At 39.4% G+C, this 16937-nt stretch overlaps 1 protein-coding gene across 1 annotated transcript in view; it reads left to right on the forward strand.

Moving 5' to 3' along the window:
- st6galnac3 (ST6 (alpha-N-acetyl-neuraminyl-2,3-beta-galactosyl-1,3)-N-acetylgalactosaminide alpha-2,6-sialyltransferase 3) overlaps positions 1-14630 on the forward strand; it is a 42413-nt gene extending 27783 nt beyond the window's left edge. Inside the window, exons 4-5 of the mRNA XM_053505891.1 lie at positions 11317-11424; positions 13194-14630. Coding sequence (XP_053361866.1) covers positions 11317-11424; positions 13194-13383 — 298 coding nt within the window. The 3' untranslated portion in view covers positions 13384-14630. The remainder of the gene's footprint in view (positions 1-11316; positions 11425-13193) is intronic.
- The last annotated feature ends 2307 nt before the right edge of the window (positions 14631-16937 follow it).

A 16937-nucleotide genomic window follows, 5' to 3' on the forward strand; every position in this document is an offset into this window, starting at 1 on the left:
GGTTTCAAGTTACGTAGATGGAGGTTTGGATTAAACATGTAATTAAAATTAGATGGAGGTTTAGATTAAACTTAAGTTGTGTACTTGCACTGCTCTTAAGGGGAACAGTTTTTACAAGAATACATTAAACATAAAATGTGGGTGTGGTGGCTCAGGCGGCTAAGGCTCTAGGTTGTAGTGATGAGTCGTTTATGAACGATTTGTTCTTTTTGAACAAGTCTTTAACGTAACTCAGAAAAACCAGTATCTCAGAAAGTGATTTGTTTATTTTCTGCTGGACAGACCTCTGTAGGTTATGTACAGGAAACAGAAATGAGTAGTTACCTTTGGGTCTTCTAGTCCAAGTCATTCGTTCTTTTGTCACGTGACTCCTATAGACGTTATGCCGTGCAATAGATTAAAAAAAGCGAACGATTCGGACCAGAAGATATGAGAGGTGAGCTACTCATTCTGTTTATTATAATATGTCCTTAGCTGCATTGTAATATTTTACATTACTGGAACTAGAGCCAAAATCTGTGTATGTAGACGTGTTGCGTGTCTGTTTTTTTGAAAATGCAACATTTTATTTTATTTCTGATCAAAAGAACGAAATGAACTAAATGACTCAAAAAAGACTAGTTCATTTTGATGAACGAGATTCAAAGAACCGAGTCACTAAAATGATCCAAACTTCCCATCACTACTAGGTTGTTCATTTTTGGCATTTGAAGATCCGTGTGCAATCCCTATCGTTGGTGTGTTGCCACACCCCAAACTACCCAGCCTCTGTATGCAGTCCTGGTCCCTTTTGAGAGATTTTAATTTAACATTTGTTAAATGTCATTGTTTGAGATGTTCTAAACCTGTATCATCTGTTTCCTTTAACCAGTTTGTCACGCATTTCTTTATTACGAGCATTTTAAAATTGATTAATCGTGATTAATTACAGACCATGACTGTGATAAACTAGATTAAAGTAGGGAGACAACCCTTACTCTGTGCCCAATATTACTAATGTTAAGGGAAATATGTCCAGTTTAGTGGATGAGATCGACACATCCTGAGATTTTGAAGAAGACGCAGTCCATTTTCTTGTTCAAAATGTATTTGATTACAACCGTGACAAACTACAACATCCTGAGCTCGAGACAACTTGTTCAAGTACTGCTCCTTGAGTTTTCACAGCTCCCAGCACATTGAAATTGAATCAATCAGCTATTTAACAACATTATCCAAATTGTAATGGGTGTAATAGAGCAGGGAGAACACCAAAATATGCAGGACAGGGGGTCCTCCCGGACCATGGGTGGGAACCTATTAGTTCGAATACCTCTGCAGAAGCTGCCTGCTGAGGATGGTTCCACATGGATAGCCTAAATTTTGATGGTGGATTTCCCTAAAGACTGCTGTGAATAGTCTCACTTGGATAGCACTTAATGGAAACAGTCTATACCCAAGGCTCATTCATTATTCAGTGGACAACTTCGTTTGCATACAACAGACTCCAAGCGAAAAACTTTAATTAAATCCGAAGCGTCTCCAATAATCATATTGAGTATCTTTTGAACGTGCTCAGTACTGTTTGACTGTAAAGTATACAATTGTGGATGAGAAATGATTTATGAGCGTCACCTCGAAAAGAATGCAGTCCTTTTGATTCTTCTGACTCTTAAAATTTCTTTCTTCTGTCATCTTAATGACAATAATTTTTTCCCTTCAACTGTCACCTCTGGCTTGATCCTTAAGGATCTAAATTCTTGCCTATTGTTAAAAGCGGTATATAAAAAAAATAATTGAATAAGGTTAGAGGAGTTATGCGTTATGATTATGATTGGTGTGGAGGTTGGGAACGGAGCAGGGATGGGGCTGAGGTAGGGGTTAGGATTAGGAAGAGTTGGGATGGATACAGAATTTTGGGTTTAGAGGTTATGGTTAGAGGTTGGGGTTGGGGTTTGGGCTTACGGGTGAAGTTGGACTTGTTTATGGGTAAATTTAGGGGTTAGGGTAGGAATTATATTTAGGATTAAGGTTTAAGGGTTTTTGATAGCGTTGGAGTGCGGGGTTATGTTTGAAGTTTGCGTGAGTGGTTAGCATTAGGGTTGGAATTAGAGTGAGAGTTAGGATTAAGTTTGACGCGAGTGGTGAGGATGGGCGTTAGAGTGAGGGGTTAGTGTTCGATTAAGGGGTTAGGGTTGAAGAAGTGAAGTGAAGGTTAGTAGTAGGCTTGGAGTGAGGTGTTAGGTTTATAGTTGTGGAGGTAATCTTTGGGATCAAGTCAGATTTAGCTTTGAACTTCAGCGAGGATTATGTTCCTCTCATACCTCTCCTCAGTAGAACACTAAATGAATTGTTGTACCAACCAAACCTTTAAATAGGTCTGTAAAAGTCATCTCAATCTTCATTTATGAGGACATTTAGTATGTTAGACTTAAAATGCACAGACAAACGCTGACTGCTTTCATTGTACAGCATGGACATTAGCGCAAAGAGCGTGCTGTCCAGGACTCGTCTTCCTCTCAGCCTAATTGAATCAGGCCAATTTCCCACTGTGCTGAAGAGTACACCTGCATGTCATAGAATATAACATGACAAATGTAATTAGGGCATAATTAGATCAACTGACTATTTGTCTGGAATTAATCTGGCTAAATACACACACAGAGCATAATCAGAGACCAGCTGAAAAGAAGACACAACAAACAGACCACAGAGAGGCTACGGGTTCACAGACCCACTCAGTCTTAATGGAGTCTCTCTCTTTCTCATCCTCTCATCCGTTTAAAGTGGGGTTTAGCAATTACAGTGACGGTCAGACATCACATAAACAAAGCTGCCAGTTTTTTTAGGTTGTCCCAGTAACTACACTCATTGACATTTTTATCAGTTATGTCAGCCATATAAGCTACGTTATTGGGATACAATCACTGACTATATGCACAATTTGGAACTGAACTGCAGTTCTGACACTGAAGAAGGATAGAGGATGATGAACGCAGAGAAACATATTTATTAAGATTCCAAAGAACAAAGACTCATTTCCTTTAGGGTTTGAGTTAATGGAAAGTTAGGATTGGTTTGGGTTTAAGGTTGGTCAGGTTTAGAGTCTGAGGCCATGTCTACTCGTCGCCGGGTATTTTTTAAAAACAGAGATTTTTATCTGGACATCACTTTGGCCTTTCGTCCACATGCATACGCAGTTTTGGTCGTTAAAAACTCCGGAGCCTTTGGAAAATTCTGTCCAAAGTGACTCTTTAGTGGTGTTGTGTGTACAGGGAAAACGGAGATTCTGGCTTGTTGTAACGTCACCTTGTGTTCCGATGATGTCATTCTCTGTGTGCTAGTCTACTTTATTTGATGTCAGCTTTGTTTATGAGGATATTTGTGCAATAGTGGACTTATGTAGACTTACTAGTTTACTGTACGTAACATTACCCACTGGACTTTTTACATGCATGTATATGCACGTGCAATTATTCTCATATTACGTTAATGAACAGAGGTTTCTGAATGTACTTCGGACCTCACTGCGGCTACATACAAAACTCAGACGACACACAGACTCCGCAGCCAGCGAGTGTGGTTTTGGAAGAGACCCTTCGGACTTCTACAAAGCACAACCGGTGATGATGTTTCTGGCTTCTGATTGACCCCCTGTCGATTAGGGAAGCTCTTACCAGCACTTATCAGGGCGTTTTGCGTTTTCATGCGGACGAAGATATTTTTAAAATGTAGGCCGTGTGGACAGAATTATTTTTTAAAATGAAGTAGAAAAATCTCTGTTTTAAAAAATACCCGGTGAATATGGCCTGTGAGGATTTAGAATTGGTATTAGGGTTAATGTCAAGGATGGGTTTAAAATTGTTGTGGGTTGACGGTTGGTGTGGGTTCAGGGTTGGCTGTAAGGTTAGTTTGGCATTAAAAAATGCTGCTCTGGGAAGAACCCAGAAATATTGCCTGTTTAGAGTTAGTTAAAGTTGTTGTAAAGTCCCTCCATGAGTCCTAGCACCCGAATTAGGGTTAGAATTTAAAATTTGGTTGGGTTTAGTGTCTGTGAGAATTTAGAGTTGGAATTGCATTTATGGTTAAATTTGGTGTTGGACCAGAGTTGGGGCTGTAGTTAGACTTGGACATGACATTTAGAGTTTACTTAGGATTGAAGATGGTTTGGGGTTACTTAGTCTTAGGGTTGGAAAGGGTTTAGTGTTGTGCCTTGAAACTTGAGTTTTTAGGGTTAGACTTAGAAAGGGTATCTACTGTAGGGCTAGGTTTAGGGTTGGGTCTGTGGTTAGTTTGTCAGTTAGGGGTTTGGTTTAGGGATTAAGAGGGTTTAGGGCTAGGCTTAGGTTTAGCATCTGATAGGGTTTAGAGTTGGGCTTGGGTTAGTGTCAATGGATATAGGGTTAGGGTTATTGTTAGGGTTATGTTTAAAATTGTTGTGGGTTTAAGGTTGGAGTTGGATTTAGGGTTATACTTAGGATGAAGATGGTTTACGTTTGTACTTAGAGGTTGGTTGGGGTTAGATTTGAAGGGTTTAGTGTTGTGCTTAGAGTTGGAGAGAGTTTCATAAAGGAGATTAGATGAAAATCTTCTTAAACTATGAAATGAACCTCAACTAAAAATCCGTGAGTGTAAATGAAAACCTTCCCAAGACTCGTTCCTGTTGATTCTGTTGGCATCAGATGAGCAAATTTTCCTTTTTAAGGAGGTATAAATTTGCCTCTTAAACACTGCAAAGTTCATCTTCTCAGCGGTTCTTCCTTTCTGTTGATGGATGCTATACAGGGGGGGAGCAAATACTTTGTGCGGCGCAACAGATGTGCTGTAGACAGTAATTCTACACCTTACTTATTCATAAAGGCTAAGTAAGAGTGGATAAGTGCTGTAAGTACAGGGTGGGCGAATATGCCTTTTATGTGTGTCGTTCATTTTGTTAATTGAGGCCTTAAAGTTTATTACCCCAGGCTTGCTCGCTGCTTTCTCTTCCTCGTTTTCCTGCCTGAGTTTATAACCCCGTCCTTGCCACTGATTATGTGGGTGATGTGACTAATACGTTTTCCCGTCACAGATTTAATGCCTAGATTTTATGAAAGTGATTTGTGTCGGTGTCAAATTGTTGCGGCGGCTTGTACGCGTTGCGCGGTTTTATACCACAACCCTGCCGAGATCCTGAATCTGATTGGCCAAAAGTTTTGGCCATAATACACATTATAGTAATATTTCCAACCACACTCACTTCAGGTTAATTAACATGACGCGCCTATTCCTATCCTCTGCATACCTGTCTTAGCGCTAATCCAGCATTATTAAATCCAGCATATAAACTCATTGTTAAATCTCCAGTTTGCTCGTTTTTAGCCTATTTTTAGGAACAATTACAGTAAGCCATCCGATAAAGGGCTCAGACGCGGCCCTTCATTAACCTCGGGATATTCAAGCTGTTTTGTATTCTCCCTCCAGCGCGGCGTGATGATGGAAGACCTGTAGTTGAGCAGGGTGAAAAACTGAAAAGACGGAAAAGCCTGCTTGTAATGCATTTCAAAAGGCTCCATCATTTATATGCGATTTTTTTTTCCTTCTTCTTCCTTTTTTTTCGGTTACTCAGCGCGCTTTGAAGGAGGCATTACTAAAAAGGTCATGTGTGGAGAATTACAAATGCCGAATGATTCTCACCTTCTTCAAGTTAACATTTTTTTCCCAACGGTATCTCGCTGGAATATTCACCCCGGACTTTGGAATATTAAACATTACCCGTGGGCATCATGTTCAGTTTTTGTTCAGTTTGAATGTTAAAATAATAACGGCACAGCCGAGAGTCTTTGAAATATTAGTCTGGTCTCATGCATCCAAGCCATACAAAATCATAAAAACATATTCATATGAGTTTAAAAAAATATGAAATTTATCCAGTTTTATATTATTTATCTATAACTATACCACAGCAGGTGTAGATTTTCTCCAGTATAATTTAAACATAAATAGATAAAAGTTTACTCCTGTCAGTCTTTACTGATAGGTCACCTAACTAGAGTTGTCATTTTTCAAATCATTAGGTCATATTTTTAAATATGTATAAACTCACATGAAAACAGTTATGGGCGGAGCTATGGTTAATTAGCATGAACTTGAACCAAATCCGTTCATGATATCTGGTTGCTCTCCATTGTTAACTTTAGGATTTGGTTCCCATGGCAACAAAAACACAGGCTTAAATTAGTCTTGGCCTGACCTGATTGTGTCACCAGTTCCGTGTTATAGTTCCTCTGCCTGTTTATACTGTTTAACGTTGCGGCTGAGAATTATCGCAAAGCGTTCATGTGCATCTTTCATCATCAAGTTCTGAGCTGCGTTTTTGTCTTCCCGTTGTTTCCATTGTTATGAGAATACTTCCTGCTATGCTAATACGCTAAGACTGTTTTCTGGGTTGCGTTGAGAAGTTTCTCATAGCTCTGCCTGATTTGATCACAAAAACCCCATTGCGTTCATTTTGACAAAATTTGCGATTGAGATTCAAACTGCGTTATTTAAATGTTACAATTAAACATAAAATATTGCATTTAAACATTTTTATTTATGCCAACAGCAAGTAACGACAATCATTATTTATAAATTATGTAAAAAAAACAACGTACATTATTGACAAACTGCATAAATTCCAAACTTCCATGTATGTTACCTGTAATAAATAGCAGCCTTCTAACTTATTTATTAATAATTAATGATAATGTATAATAAAAATTATAAAAAATATTTAAATAATTGCACTGGACTTATATTGTAATTTTTATTTATGTAATAGATTATGCAGACGTTTTACAAAATTTAAAAAGAGATGAAAAATGATTTGATTCCTATGAGTACACATTCTTGCACAAAGGTAAACTGATTATATATTTGGCTCTTAATATTAACCCATTAACACATTTAATTAACTTTAACACATAAATATTTTTGAAGCAAATCAATCATATGATCAAATTTGACCCTATTGGCTTCCCATAATCGCAGCACGGTTTTCTGGCTGCGTGTGATAAAGACGGGTTTAACACTCATAAATAAGATGACCAAGGGGGGAAAAGGCTTCTAGATGGAAGTTTAGATAAAATCAAAGTTGTGTGCTCAAGCTACCTTCAAGAGGAACGATTTTAATAAGAATACATTAAAGGTGCTCTGGGGATCCAGGTTCGACACCCCATACTACCCAGCCACTGCATCCAGCGCCGGGCCCATTCCAGAGATTTTAATTTAATGTTTGTTAAATGTTTGTGTTTGACATATTATAACTCCGCAATAATCTGTTAACTCTAACCAGTTTGTCCTGCATTTATTTATTCCAACACTGCGTGTTTTATAATACACGTAAATCTGATCATTTTAAACTTGTGATTAATCACAAACTATAAGTAGCATTGCTGAACTCGTCCAAAATATATTAAACATTTGATATTGAGATTAATCTGCTACTCATGATTTGTAAATCCTTTAATAATGTTAATTGGTGATTTTTGAGGCTGGTAACTATGGAGGACTGACTAAACATGACATAATTATAAATAAATAAATTTGTGAATAAATAAGTGAATATAGAAATCAATAAATACATAAATAAAATGAACTCTACTACAATATACTGGAAAATTGCTAAATGTATTCCTACTTTTGTTTATTAACATACTTTAAGATTTTTTTATTTCTGAATTTCCACATTTCTTCATTTATTTACTTTTGTGTTGTCACATTTCTTTATTTATCTATTTTAGATTTTCCACGTTTTTACATATATCTATTTCTGCATTTCCACATTTCTACATGTATTTATTTGTCGCTGTATGCAGATGAGGTAGGCGGTCCCAGCCTTGGTCGAAACCGTGATTGGGCCGCAGGGCAACTCAGACAGAAGCAATCGATCTAATCAGCGGGATGCTTTTTAGTTCCGAAACTAACTATGCAAATGGCTGCCAACAAGAGACCGTTAGCACACGTTCTGCGCCCGTGGACGGCCCACGTTCCCTTCCTCTTTCTGTGTGAGGATATGAAGTTGGCGGACAATTTATTGGAAGACCGTCAAACACAGTTTGGTTAAGGTCAACATCCATCTCAGCATCAAGCTGAACTAAATCGTCCATTAATCTTTCGACGCGATATAAAAGGTAGTCATTTGCTGCGAGGTTCTTAATTTCACCAGCTAATGATCTTAACTCATTAGCGGCAGCTTGTAAAAAATACACCATAGTTACCAGACAGCAGTCATTACAAGCCGAGGCATTACTAGTTGAGTCGAAACAATCTCACTTCATTTAACCAATCACGGCTTCGACCAGGGCTGGGACCGCCTACCTCATTAGCATACAGCGACAAATAAATACATGTAAAAATGTGGAAATGTAGAAATAAATATATGGAAAATGTGGAAAATCTAAAATAGATCAATAAAGAAATGCGACAACACAAAAGTAAATAAATGAAGAAATGTGGAAATTCAGAAATAAATAATTATTGAAATATGTTAATAAACAAAAGTAGGAATACATTTAGCCATTTTCCAGGGTATATTGTATTTATGCATTTATTTATTTATATATTTACTTAGGTAAGTTTTGGTCTTGCTTTCCTGGGAAGGTCTTCATGAGAGAAAGTTTCATCATGGTGCTTGATGGGTTTTGTGAATGCACTCGACACAATACTGTTCTTACAAGAACTGATCCAGAAAGGCCGACCTTCATGTCTTAAAATAAGAATGGACTGTTGTTGTTGTTGTTGTTACATAATTACCTAATTCCATACATGTTATTTCATAGTTTTGAAATCCTCAGTATTGTTGTAGAATGTAGAAAATAAATCTCTAAACAAAAACAATATATATATATATATATATATATATATATATAAAACTGTCAGTCCTATAGTTCTAATATAAAAAGTATAAAAAATGCTAGCAGACAGATGTAGAGAAAGAAAGAGACGGGGAAAGGAGAATGCACAGTCTTTTTTTTTTTTAACGTTAAAATCCTTTTTTTTTTGTTTGAAAGATTCCAGTCGATATTTATTGCATCTGTTTCATATTCGTATCGATCGACATGGCACAAAAGCTGACATTCGAGAACTGGATCTAAAAAGCAGTAAAAATTTTAAAAATAGCTCGAATCAGGTTTATGAACAAATATTTATGTTTATAAAACAATAACAGATTTTTCCGATAACAGCATGACACAGAGGGTGAGACATTTCCATAGCCTGAAGTATAACAAAAAAAAAAAAACGTAATGTTCATGTATTTTAAATAGGGGAGACGAAGATAACGAAACAGCGAGGAGAGCCCTTGGTGAATTAGTGCGTAATCAGAGAAGTTTTATGCGTAATCAGAAATGTAAGCGCCCCACTTTTTCATATCCACCTTTTCAGTGAAATACAAATGAACCTAATTAGGAAAATGGCCTGATAGAATACATCAGGACAGGTCATGAGGACATAATTATCCTTTTCTGTCTCTCTCTCTCTCTCTCTGTTAAAAGAGCACTTTAGCATTTAAAATCTGGCCTTTTTTTACAATGCGGAGAAGGCCGCGGTTCAGTGATCCCAAAAGCGGTAAGCGTTAGGTGTTAAAGCAATCACGCTGAACACAAAGTCGTATAATATCTGAGTGTTTGTACCAGACCGATCCGCACAGATCTAGCCGCGGGCATTACGGTGTAGAAGTCGCTGACGGGGGTAATAATAATAAAGAATGTCTGGAACTCGATTTCCCGCCTGCTAAAATCCATAAGATGGCGATTTTGAAGAGATAAAGATAATATTGTAAGGCTGAGAGAACATGAAGGAAGAAGAGAGGCTTTCGCTCTACACGCGAGAATGAGTCTCTGAGGGAAGGAATGAACGCAGGAATAAAAAGATGAGAAGAGATGAGGTGGAAGATATCATTTTATCCGCCTTTACTTTTTGACCCGTCGTTCGCTCGCGGTCCGATCGCTTGTGCTTTTACTCGAGTCCTTTTATCGCCGCCTGGAGGATTCGGAGACGTTATGATAAACAATGGACGTCTGATTGTATGCATTACAAATCGACGCCATTGTCTTAGCCTTGATTTTGTTTAAGTAGCAGCACCAGAACACCAGACCTAATGCGTGTGATAGATAGATAGAAGTGATAGTGTTCTCCTTATCATGACCGAGGCTCATTTCTAGTCAAATGCACATCAGTAGTGAGACATCCATCCATCCATCCATCGACAGGATTCATCTAGGAACCTCTGTAGTCCAACAAGGGAGGCCAAATGGTGACTTGTATTTATTCCCATCTCATGACCACGTTTTATGACACACTACGGGCAATTTGTGAATGCCAGTTGCATGTCTTTGGAGTGTGGGACGAAACCGAAACGAGTACCTGGAGGAAACTCACCATGGACGTGCGAGGCCACAGTGCACTACACTACACCACCATGTCGCCATGATAGTAAAACACTTCTTCAGAAAATCCAGTTACAACCTTTCATTTTTCGGTCCCCTTTTCTAAAATCAATGCTTTTAAACCTTTCCACCCATTAAAAAGGCTTTGTGTTCCCTCGGGCCTGGCTTTCATGCTGAACAATGCCCGCTTCGACAAAGCCTAGATAGCAGTTTAGCCAGCTGGATTGAGGGACAGAAGCGACGAGAGCGGAAAACTTCAAAGCCGTTTCACGCTTAACAATTGCAAAATGGATCGAGGCGCTGGTTCAAAACGCTTTACAGATTTCCAAAAGCTGGGAAACCACTACTCCGTCTAAATGATTGGCAGCTCAGGCCCTGGACGCAGTTCATATTAACCACGGTTGAGAGGAATACGAAAGCGCAGGCCGAACCGACGTGATCTACAGTGTGTCGGGATGCTTTTTGGGCTACGGAGCACGCCGGGGAAAAGCACACCGCGGATCTCAAAACCCTGGCGCATTATTTACTTTGAGAATGGCTGTGGCTGTCAGAGCTCATTTCTCAAGCGCTGTTTATTTCCAAGCTGGGAAGCTGAGAGGGTGTTCTGCCGGTGCCTGTCTCCATCATTCTCACTCGCCGAGAAGCATCAAATGCAGCCGTGTAGCCGTGGAAGGGTACAAAAGTCTGAGTGCGCTGCGTACAAAATAAACAAAACAATCTGTTATCTAACACTATGACGAATCACTATGTGACTCAATACATATCCCGCGCCATATGTCTGTTTTTTCCCCCTCATTAGAATAATATTCCTATATTTGTGAGAATAATACATAAGTGAATCTAAATCTAAACCGTAGCTCCGTGCCTCAGCATGCGTGTTTTGAATCTTTCATGGGGGTGTTTTTTATTTCTTATTTTTTTGTGTCGTCAGGATCCGGTCAGGGTCGTACCTGAGCACCGGATGGTTCACCCTCATCTTAGCCATGGACATGTGCAAGGAGATCCACATCTACGGGATGATCAACCAAACCTACTGCAAGTGAGTTCGATGTTTTTTCTCATGCTGTGCGTTTCGAATAGGAATATGATTATGTATAAATACGCATCCCTGATCTGGTACTACAGTACAGTATATGATCCTGCTGTACCTAGTGATTATTCACCATCTCTAAAAATACTCAGATAATAAAGCAACACTGAATAAAAAGCTGCTCAGAGCAGGGTTTATTTCCTAGACTTTTTTGCCCAGAGCGCATTCCCCTGGTGATCATGCTGTAGTCTTAGTAAGTTTTTTTCCCGCCATAAGCTCTGTCTATAATACCATATCTTCTGACCTGGTTATGACCCACCATATAAAATCCATCAACGTTTACCACCATTTAAACAAGCTGTCACACTTCACCCGACCCTGCTAGTCAGCAGCGCGGCTTCATAATTCCCAGTCCGGGCGTCTCAAACTCCCAGTCCGGCCATCTCGTCACACTTTTGCCAACCGCTCAAGATCATGCGCTTGGTAATATTTCTAATTAGTCATGCATTATGCATTTTCCACCTGCTCCATAAAAAAAACAACCAGCCAATTTCGTTTTTTACAGCCATTTTCATCTCAGGCCGCCGGTTAAAGCTGCAAAGTTAAGGAACAGCAGTCCGCCTCGGAGCTGTTTCCATTTTCATTTCCAGTGACCGGGGACATCTGTTTTAAAAATGATCTCCTCAGCTGTCGTAGCAATTGACCCGAAATGGTTTTTACCGTAATTGAAATGCAACAGGTGCTCCGGGGTAGTGCAGAAGAGTGAGATTGAAATCATTTAGAACTTTGCAGGAGCTGAAACGCATGCCAAGAAGAGTGGAACCATCAGTGTATACTATAACTCCAATGGAGAGTTCAATACTGAATCTTTGTAACAGCAAACAGACTGTGAGCTCCAAATAGGCCCACCCGTCTGTTATCAGTGTATACCGCTTATCCTGGAGCCTATGCTGGGAAATGTGGGCCACAAGACAGGGTACCAACCTGGGATAATGCGATGGGGTCGTTTCCCAGCTCATGGGATGGGGTGCCAACCTATTGCTGGGCACAAACAAACATAAATATACACTATGGGCAATTTGGAAACACCAGTCTGTCTACACGTTTCGTCCTCAGTCTCTGGACCAGCAGAGAAAACCAGAGTACTTTGGAGGGAAATTCATCAAGCACAGGGTGAACATGTAGTCTCTTTGAGGCAACATTGCTAACCACAGTGCTGTCACCTTAACTTAGATCTGCTCAATCAGCCAAGGTTCATTGGGTTTTGTCATTGAAGATGTGAGGCTAATGGAGATCTGTCTCTTTCAAACTTAAAGCTTTAGTTATTGTCATTAAATTACATCACTAAGCGCTAACAATTTTTTTTACCGAGACAGGTTTATCTTTCTTGATGACCACATTACAGTCGAAGTGTTTGTTAAGGGTTCTTAAGATATTTTAGAATTCTTATATATGGGGCAGGCCTCACATCTTACAGTTTGATCCTTAGCTTGGGGTACTATTTGTCTAAAGTTTCATAGGTTCCCTTGTTGATATGGTTTTCTACAGTTTCCTCCCAGACACATAGTGGCAGCTATAAACTGCCCTTTGGTAGGAATGAGTACCTGATGAACAAGTGCCTCGGGGATAGACTTCAATCTGGGTTCTATTTCAAAACCTAATCTACTTCTACATCTTTTTACTTTTTTATATCTAAGAGTAAAGTCTTACTTTTTTGGTTCCTATAAAGGTGATAAAAATGATCTAAACCACTTTCCCGTTTCCATTCTTGCTCTCAGATCTGAAGGCTACAGGAAGGTGCCGTATCACTACTATGAAGCCGGAAGTCGTGACGAGTGTGCCGAGTACGTCCTGCACGAGAGCGCCCCCTACGGAGGCCACCGCTTCATAACAGAGAAGATGGTTTTCGCCAAGTGGGCCAAGTCACATCGAATCAAGTTTTCTCACCCAGAATGGCAACCGTCATGACCAACACAGAATGACGGCGTCTCTTGAGCACCGATGTCTTTCTGGTCCAAACACTCTCCTGTCTTAATGCAGAAACAAACAGCCACGAACAGGCCAGAACAATTGTCTCAACACGTTCCTGATTACACACTGATTCTACAGCGTGATTCTAGACGGGAGGACAGATTTGTTGGGATGTTTATGGTGCTGGGACACCCACATGTTTTTTTGAAGGACAACAGGACAATGCCATAGCTGAAGTAACAGATCTCATCACGACATAAACTGCATGAAGGTTTTCTGAAAATCCCCAGACAAAGAAAGGAAATGAGATAGCCGGAGACAAAGAGCCATATTTGCTTAGTTCCATACCTTTTTCCCCACTATTCTCACTACTGGGTCTACCCCCAACCACCACTTATCCCCAGCTATTGTACTCCACTTTGGTACATCACACAAGCATGTTCAGCATTAATCTGGATAATCAACAACAGCTCCTCAGGGACCGTGCCGCAATCCCCAGGTTAAGAACCCCAGATTTATAAGAATTTCCTCGTCTAAGCTCAAAAACACAAGGCAGAGGATTATTGTAATTAAACGATTAGTATACATTTATCAATCCTGGGAGTTTTAGAGTAGATCTAGAGTCACAAATACAAATTAAGCCCTTATTTGTTGTACTGGTAACGAACAAGCGCACAGATTTACTCTTCTGTACTCTCTGACCACTCTTAGTCCAAAGGTTTCTAAAGGGTTGCTTAATACAGTGGAACCTTGGACTACGAGCATAATTCGTTCCAGATTATGTAAATCAAACACTAGTAAATTAAATCGAATTTTCCCATAAGAAATAATTAAAACTCTTTATTCGTTTAACAGCCCCCAAGAATAAATACCTAAAAATAATTAACACAAAATATAAAGTAAAAATAAAACAAGTTAATCTGCACTTTACCTTTGAAAAGAATCACGACATAGCAGTTTCTGTGTTTCTGTGTGTGTCTGTGAAGGCGAAAGTAGGAGGGGTGTGTGTGCGTGTGTGTGTGTGTGGCACAGTGTCCAATGACGTGCGCACGTACAGACAGAATACAGACACAAAATAAAATCTGTTTTACACACACGTGGTCACAGTGTTATTGTAAACAGTACACGCGTGCACGGATGTTGATTATACCAGTAAGAGACACTAAGCCCCAGCAGGGGAGATAATTACCCACAATTCCGCAGCGCAAGAGAGAGAAAACCCGGCGTCAAAACAAGAACGCATGCGTGATACATGATACTCTATATTCGTAAACCAAGACTTGTTCGTTTTTCAAGTCAAAATGTATTAAAAATCTTCGCTTGTCTTGCGGAACGCTTGCAAACCACATTAATCAATCCAAGGTTGACTGTAGTGCTTTGGATAGAACCCATTAAAACAGATTCCTCCAGAGATTAAAACCGCAGCAGCATCTAAGATTTACTTTTAGGTTTGTTTTAAGTGGAAACATTGGTTTCTTCAAAAACAGTTTCCTCAGGTTGTTCCTTAAAGCAGGACGCGTTCGCACGTTCTTCTTAGCTGACCTGCTGTATTAGTCACGCTTGCTGTAATTTAGCGGTAAATACAGCCCGGAGGATACCTCCGCATTTGACTAACCCTTAGTGCTGCAGACGCATGTTGTCAGAGGAAAACATTTGTTTCATTGGACGAGGAAGTTAATTGTACTGTATGTTGCTTCAATATGAAATTTCAAAGAAAAATCTTAGCTTTTGATGTATGTATCTAAGTCACAGTCATGTTCACCTGCACTATGAGCCCTGATGATCAAACTGAGCAGGAGTCCTTGTTTTCGCCTGCCATGGCAGGTGTTAGCATAACATTTGCATAAATAAATTATTAACACGTTAACGTCTGTGCTGTGAAAGCTGACGCTGGCGATAGAGCGAATTAAAAACATCTAGCGAGTAAGTTTTATTTTGTTGTCGACTAGCCACATTGATGAACGGGATAGATACTAAAAGGTACATAAGGTTTTTTTCTTCTTTTTTTTACTCTGTTATTATTGGCACCCTAAATAACTTTAAAAAATTATTTATCTTTTGTTTTGTCTGTCTGTTTTATAATTTTTTATTGTATTATTTTCACCTCTGTTGCTCTCCTTTTCAGCGTAACATTTTTAAAGATTATACACGTGCGCATCCTCCTCCACCTCGATACTTAAATTTATTTAAAGTGTATAATGTTCTACAGGGGTGCCAATAATTTCCTTCAGATGCTTTTTGAAAGAACGTAATCTCAGCTGCGATTTAACGAAGTGCCGCGGTGTCACGCTAAACCCGCCGCGCTCCACACATACTGTAGCTTTTACTTCTTTTTTTTTAATTACTTACATTTAGCGTTTTCTCCTTTTGAAAAAAATCAGCGTGTGATTGTTAAGTCAGGCAGGTGTCCCTGCGCCGGATTTATACTGCCAGCATTTCTCTCTCCTCACAATATCGCCATGACTCAACACTCCACCAGAGCAAATGGTACAGCTGATGACAGAACGCTCGCGCGAGGGCGGAAAGGCGCTAATTGAAGTACAGGATTCGGGACGGCGCGACTCTCTAACAGCAAAGCCAAAAGCACTAAAAAAGGATTTAGGATTTATTGGATGTAGATTCATTCGTCTGAGATAAAACTCAAGGCAGGGAATTTGATTTCTTCACATTTGATGATCGTTATCGTAATGAAATCTCTAACAGCTAAAAGAAAACGCTGGCTTTTTTTTATTTTTTCATGTCATTTATTACGTTTTTCTCCTCACTGCTAATCCGTTTCTCACAAAGTTGCAAATGAGAACCGTTAATGAGCCGAAACTCCTAAAATCGGAATCGAGGCAGCATTTTTATTAGCTAAACCCACGATACAAGTAGGTCTGTAATTCTGTAGGACTGCTGAAAGCTGTGCACAATGTTTTGGCCCCCCTTTCCAACCTGTCTGTCACTGAAAGGAGAAAGGAACACTGCAGGAACAGATATTATTTGCTTGGTGGGTGATTCTCAGTACACAGCAGTGACTCACATTCTCATTGTGCGCGTGTGTGTATGAGTGTGTGCGTGGTGCTGGTACGAGCGTGTGAGCTACATCAGTGCTGATGGATGTCGAATTTCTCGACGCCTCGACAAATCACGGCCAAAAAACTGACACTCGTTAATATTTGATGAGAGATTTATTTAGGTTTATTAAGTGAAAGAATTCAGTTCAATACCAGCGTACTGTATGTTGGGATACGGATTTGATCCCAACAAGTTCTTAAGGTGAAATTTTGTATTGTGAAATGCGTTTTCCAATAGGAAATAATGTAAATGCAGATAATCCGTTCCAGCCACCCAAAAATATTACCATTATTAGCAGTTTTTAACACTGTAATATTTTTTTTGGCATATAAAAACAAATCATTTAGAAAAGACATTTAAATGAAGTAAAATATAAAATAAGTAGACATTATACCTCTTTATGATTCCTCTTGGCACCGGATGCTTTAAAAACCAAACTGAAAGCGGCTTCCTTTTCTTCTTGCTACCGTCCTTGCTAACATTCTTGGGACACA

This window comes from Clarias gariepinus, chromosome 1, assembly GCF_024256425.1.
Source record: "Clarias gariepinus isolate MV-2021 ecotype Netherlands chromosome 1, CGAR_prim_01v2, whole genome shotgun sequence".
In the NCBI taxonomy this organism is placed as follows: Eukaryota; Metazoa; Chordata; class Actinopteri; order Siluriformes; family Clariidae; genus Clarias; species Clarias gariepinus.